The following is a 6,691-nucleotide window of genomic DNA, read 5'->3' on the forward strand; positions in this document are numbered from 1 at the left end:
GATCAAGATGATATAAGATGACCCCTACAAAGATAATTTTAACAGATTAGTGAACAAGTATAATTGAGACCTGCATGTTTTTCAGAGAAAGCTGGGGGTTGTGCCTGCCAATTTACTGCATGGTAATTTCTTAGTTTACAAAATAATAAAAAGAAAACGGCTTAAAGGGCTTTTACAATTAATGAAATCTTGGCATTACAGACACATGAAAATTAATGAGCAAATCCCCTTTTCCATTTCATTTGAATTATTTAATATACCTGCATACTTCCCAACAGGCCAAGAAAAACAATGATTTCACTCATACTATGCATGCCACTCAAACATCAGTCTATCCCTTCCCAAGAGACTATCAAAGATTTTTTGTACTATCCAAACTAAGTGAAACCAAGGAAGGAAATGAGAACATTTTGGGTAGGGTATATGGCATTGAAGAATGGAAGGCATCTGGGCTACTAAGGAGCTTTAAGACCAGTTTCACACACACACTCCAATGCACAAAAATAACTGAAATGCTTTGAGTAACTGAGATAATGAAACATTCTAGGTCATCTGTTATTTTAAAGAATAGGAATTAAGAAGTAAAAGTTCCCAACTGTATATAAAGAGTCTGCTCTCATACCATATAGCTCCTTGGGACCCAACTTTTACTAATATCTTGCATATTTTACACAAAGCCAAGCAGGACAATCTACTCCCTTAATGAATCCATTTCGAGGAAGTAAGAAGACTAAACTTATGTCTTGAAAAGGATTTTTTAAAAAGGAAATCAGCTGGCAAAGATTCTTCTGACAGTACTCAGAGAAGTTCAAGGTGAAAGAACAGGTTTCTGTTCATGCTGTAAAAGCATCTGAAAAATGACCCACAAAGTACTTGGCACATTAGTTCTTAATAGTTATTAACATAAATTATGGATGCGAATGACCATGTGACCTATGCCTTTAAAGTGAAAAATTACTCCTTCTAGTTTATTTTCTGTTTTCTTAATTAATATTTATGCTGCTACAGATGTGAATATCGTCTTCCTCCCAATATTACAGAGCCCACTACTGACTGAGGTGTTCTTGATAATTGTCATTCTGCTCAAGTTACTTTAGCCTTTCTGGGAGAGAACAATGTAGAGTCTTGCTCCTCCTACCTCAGAACCTCCCAGGCGAACTCTTGTTGTTCTCTACTTTTAGAAGCAGGAAACCCTGCAGAGCTTAGGCATGGGGTATTTGTTACATCCTTCAGACTCAGTAAGCAGCATTTCTAACATGGAACGGATTAACTTTATTATATTGAACGAACTCTGGATTAGTGTCTGAATTGTAACACTTTAGTCAGTAACTTATGTTAATAGTTTTAAAGGCAATACACCAGCGAACATCAGTTATGGTCCGTATTTTTAGAAGTATCAGATCTGGGCTGAGGAAATCTAGAGAATAGACAATTACAGCATTTAACCAATATATCAAACTAATACATTTTAGAATGTATTCTCTGAGTTAATTATCTTTAGTCAAACTCAACACCTGGACTATTTGGACATATCCATATAATTTTCTTGGCAACATTATAGAAACTGTTTGCCACTAGGCTGTTTTTGGACTTCACATTCCAGTCTAGACCCCTGGGAATTCACTGAGCATTTTTTTCCTAAGTGGACAATCAGTCATAGGGGAGGAAATGACATCACACAGTAAGAACAGGTTACATATATCCTTTCAAATACCAACAATATTAAAAATCTTACGGCATACAAAACAGAACAATCCACATAATTTTATATTTAATACCAATAATTATGTTAATCAATATGATTACATCTTTATTTAAAAATAATAAATCAAGAATGTATCTAATGATGATTTTGCACTATTGCAAAACAGGACCCCCAATTTAAAAACTCTATTTTCTCCCCACTGTAATTCCTTGTTCCAGTCCTTCCAGACAGACTTTGTCTTGACAGCTTCTGGAATCTTTTGGAATCTTATTAAATATGGCATAGATAATTATATAGCTCAATGCCAAGTATTTTATCTTGCACGTGGAAATTCTTTCTGCTAATGCTAAGATAGATGACAATGAAACAAAATTAGGAAAGCCAAACTGCTTTTAATTTAGATATGAAATCATATCATTTATGATGTAACAAATGAAAGCTTGGAGGAAATAAAAAAAATCACATGGTAAAACTGACATTTGTTTTATGAAATATACAGTGCTTTCATTACTAGATTGATTAAATAAATGTTTAAAATTTTCATTTACAGTGCAATTTATTGCTGAATTTTGAACCTGTCTTACCTGCAGGAAAGATTGTCCCCTTTAAAGCCTGGCAGATGCTTTGCTGTAGAATGAAATCCAAAATGTGGAAATTGGGAATATTCATGCATGGTATTTAAATGACAGCTATTTCTGCATTTGACAGCATGGCTGTCAAAACTCCAAAAACAGGTCAAGTAGCTCTGGGGAGGTCAGTCATAAATTAGAACACTTACTAAGCAACTGGCCATTAAGCGAGGACCACTTGTATTTGGTTTGCCAGTCACATGGCTACCTGGTCACGCCTGCCCAGTCACGTGACCACCAAACCACACCCACTCAGTCACGTGTCCACCAAGTTGAATTGAATAGTTCGGTTTTGCTGCTGCTTGGAATTCCTCCCATGCCTCACTGAGGTAGCATGGGAAATAAAAAAAGATTGTCCTTTCCCTCAGGCCCTTATCCTCTAACTCTTCTATTGCTAGTAGGAGGTACCAGCAGACTTACATTTTTGTGGAAATTGTTGCTGAACCACAGATGTACTAGTCCTAGCAAGTATTATCACATGAAGGAATTGTTTAGCAACATTAAGAACCCCACATCTAGATGCTGACCACATGCAGACCTGTGTAGCATCAAGCATGATTTAAACCCTTAACTTTTAACAGTGCCTTGAATATAATGAAGTTGAATAAGGAATAAAGATTTAAAGATAAAGATATAAAAACCTTTGTGCATTATATTTTATTAATATCTTCCATTTTTGCATCAAACCAGGAAGCAGCCCAAAGTCTGTCTTTCGGTCAGTTGTTTGATGGATGATTTTTATCAGCTTGGTTAAACTTACTTGGATGGACAGAAGTTATTTATACACACTGTTGCACTTTGGCTAGAAGTGGTTGTATATAATTGTAATCTTAGCATTGTAAGCCACTTGGAATTGTGTGGAGTATTGAATCGGATTTTTCTGGCAGAAAGGACAGCACATCCCATGTAGTGACTCTATTCACAATAATATATAGCAGCAAATTGCTCAGCTTTGGAACCAAGTACTGTAGAGAAAAGTTGTACGAGGACTCATCCTGTTTTGATGCAAGCATCCTGGTTGAGGATGCTTTGAAAAAGTACATATCCTACTAAATCAGATTGCTTGCTATTAAATATATTTCCTAGCATTCTCTTACCATATTGTGCAAAGTGAAGCTTCTGGGTAGGTTGCAAATTAGACATATGTGTAATAACACCCACTTGCTTTCATTGTTTAGCAGCTGTTATTTTGTACTTGTGGTAATACTGTATACAATCCTCATGATTAACTATTGATGGTTGTAGCTTTCCTATTAGCTGTATGGTACAAGACTTTGAACCAAGTTGAATTTGTTTTGTTGCAAAATAAGAGAAAAGACACTTGAATAAATGGGATATTTTCTTTTTCATCATCTCTGTAAGTGAAGATCAAGCCATCTATTTTCAGGAGTAAGAGTGAGGCTTTGACCTCATGATAAGAACATATGTACGTTAAATTGCTGGGCTAGAGCTAGGTCCAAATTTTCATTTTACAGCGCAGTTTATTGCTGAATTTTGAACCTGTCTTACCTGCAGGAAAGATTGTTCCCTTTGAAGCCTGGCAGATGCTTTGCTGTGGAATGAAATCCAAAATGTGGAAATTGGGAATATTCATGCATGGTATTTAAATAACAGCTATTTCTTTATATGAGATAAAGCAAGTAATCGTCAATTCAGAGCAAAGTAAGCAACACCCAAATTCAGGCTATATTGTCAGTTTTTAAGTGAAGACACTAATCGTCGCTCGTTAACTTCCTTCCCGGCCAGAGTCCCAGGGACCGGGTGCGATTGTCCGTTCGCACACGGTCCCGCAAGTTGCCTGAAAAAGCCGGCAGGCAAGGTTCCCGGACAAACCAAGGGGCTGCGGGCGGGACTTCCTCCCCTCCCTCCTTTGGGGAAAGGAAAGGGCTGGGAACTTCAAGCGCCCACCCCGCCAGCAGCTCTGGGCTAGGCTGTAAAACTTACCTTTCTCCCGCGGCTGGTGGCAGAGGAGGGAGAGGTGAGCCAGCCGGGGCAGAGCCGTCACCACTCGGCTCCCCGCCAGCCCGCACCTCGGCCCCTGCTCGGATTCTCCGCAGCTGCTGGGGGGGCGGTGTGCGGGAGGCAACCAGGAAGCACGAGGCTTACGCCACCTGCATTGCTCCTCTGCATGTCGCCCTTCCCTCACCCAGCCGAGCGTTTTAGCCGAGTTCGGACCGCCGCCGTGCAAGCTCCATGGGCTGGAACAGGGGTCTCCAACCTTGTCCACTTTAAGACTTGTGGACTTCAACTCCCAGAGTTCCTCAGCCAGTTTTGCTTTGGGAGTTGAACTACACAAGTCTTCAAGGTTGGAGACCCCTGGGCTGGAAGATCCGCTCTCGCGAGGCTTAACTCGCATCATTCCCACAGCGGCGGCCCGCATTCAGCCAAAGCGCGCAGGCCGGTGCGCGGCAGAGGGAAGGGGTTTCCTCAATAAAGCATTTCTTTTAGCAGAGGACACTCAAAGAACTCCACCTCAGCCGGCCTTTCCAACCATCGTGGTACCAAAAGAACAGCCAGGCGGGGAGCATCAGCAGGATGACCCCGTTAAGAGGCCACGAAGCCTTTGCACGGAGCTCTGTACTGGAAGCGAAGCGCGCTTTATTTCGCCCAGGGGCGGGAAAGCTGCTCTGCAGCGTTTCTTTCCCGCGCGCTACTATCCCCGGACAGCGCCTGCGCGAGAGAGGCGCAAAACTCCTTTCTAGCTTCTGCCCTGGAGGAAGACTCGGGCATTTGGACTTGAGGGGTCGGGGAGGGGTCCTCCACAGTGGGGAAATAACACAAGCTGGAGTCCTTCCACGGGCTCCTTATTTGCGGAGGCTCGCTGATGCTCAGGTCTAGCGCCTGGAGAATGCAGGGACAGACCGGCGTGGAAATTTTTGCATCACGAGTCTGCGTGGAATAACTCGTCCAGTCCCCCACGTCCCCCCCCAGCCTGTAGGAAAGGAGAAACGCAACTGTCACGGGAAGGAAAATCTAGAGGGGAGGGAAATGCGATTTCTAGAGGGGGAGAGAAAAGACGTCCGAATGAATTGCCAACGGGATTCCGCGAGGGGCAGACGGGGTCACTGGTGGGAATTCTGCTCAAGTTCTCGCGAAAAACCCCACGTAGTCGCTGGGAGCGGAAAGCGATTCATCGACACGTCAATCAATTGAGCTCCCGTAAATCACATTGCGGGCGATCAATATTTGCTCGAACCAATCAGAAAACGCATGGATGGTTACAATCCAAGCAGCTTTTCCCGAAACGCGAGGAAATGCAAAGCGCAGCCCCACGCGCGCGTTTCATCCCCATTAAAGTTTTTTTTTACACCCCACCCTTCTGAATCGGTAAGCAGAGGAGCAGAGTCCGTGGCAGCCTTCACTGCCGTTGCCTCTTTGTCCCCCTTTCATTATTTCCATAGTATTTAACTTGGCTTTTGCCTCAACCGAGATCTCAACCCAAGGGCTCCTCAGCCGCTTCGTTCCTGCCCCTGCGAAGTCGCTCCTGCTCGCCCGCAACTCACCGAGGGTTGCCACCCGCCCAGCTTTCAAACCTTCCTTGCGGGGGAGATTCGGAGAGGCCACGAACGGCAGCCTGTGCGGCCAATGGCCGCTGGGTGAGGATGTTGCTCCTCCCGGTGGCTTCCTTGAGCCAATCTGAGGCGCAGAAGGTGGGATTTCCTCGCCGTGCAAGCGGCCTTTTAACCCCTTGAGCTCTTCGGAGGCTAGGCGGGAGTGGAAGGCTCACTAAAAGGCGGGAAAACCATCCTTTGGACGTAGAATGTCAGCCTGAAATCCTAGGCTGACAATTGCTAAAGATAGGTGTTATATTTAAGGGGGAATTATTGAGACAGACCAGCAGATTCAGGGTAACCTTTTTATTTAAAAGCTAACGGGTAAATATCAAACCACGCGCTAACACAGCGGTTGACAGGCGACAGCTGATCGCGTCTGACAGCGCTCTATATAGCGCGCTGTCAGATACTGTAGCCAATCAGCTGTCGCGCTGCCTCCCGCTCATTTTTCGGACCAGACAGAAGACTTCAAATCATAACACTAGACGCTTAAATCAATCTTGAGTAACGAAGCTCGTGGCTGCAATACAGAACGTCATTTTTGCTCTTTTGCTTTCTTTTCCATTCCCCACCCCCACCCTGCTGTTGAAATGCCATGATTGTGAACAGATTAGGTTTTAAATTAGTTCCCTTTGTATCAGACAGACAAACAAACTTGAAATCATTTGTTTATTTATCAAATTTAGACATCCAAGTGACCCTGGGTGACTGTCAATGAATAGATCATGTCTTTTAGCACAGAAAGTATGGATCTGACTGACAATCTAACCCTAGAACTAATCAGACACATCCAAGATGAGCAT

General features: G+C 43.2%; 1 protein-coding gene across 8 annotated transcripts in view; it reads right to left on the minus strand.

Annotated features, from left to right (window-relative positions):
* FANCC (FA complementation group C) overlaps positions 1-5,953 on the minus strand; it is a 48,627-nt gene extending 42,674 nt beyond the window's left edge. Inside the window, exons 1-3 of one of the 8 annotated variants that reach the window (XM_087926814.1) lie at positions 5,838-5,953; positions 3,844-3,886; positions 2,290-2,332 (exon numbers count right to left, since the gene is read on the minus strand). Coding sequence is in view for 2 of the 8 variants with exons in the window: in XM_087926811.1 (XP_087782937.1) it covers positions 4,279-4,714 (436 nt within the window). In the remaining 6 variants the exon portion in view is untranslated. Of the gene's footprint in view, positions 1-2,289; positions 2,333-3,843; positions 3,887-4,278; positions 4,729-5,837 lie in introns of those variants that run through there. The other 7 variants (XM_087926817.1, XM_087926815.1, XM_087926816.1 and 4 more) reach the window with 7 other exon arrangements.
* Between the last annotated feature and the right edge of the window lie 738 nt (positions 5,954-6,691).

Source organism: Pseudonaja textilis, chromosome 2 (genome assembly GCF_049901715.1).
Source record: "Pseudonaja textilis isolate UNSWEBS1 chromosome 2, rPseTex1.2, whole genome shotgun sequence".
In the NCBI taxonomy this organism is placed as follows: Eukaryota; Metazoa; Chordata; class Lepidosauria; order Squamata; family Elapidae; genus Pseudonaja; species Pseudonaja textilis.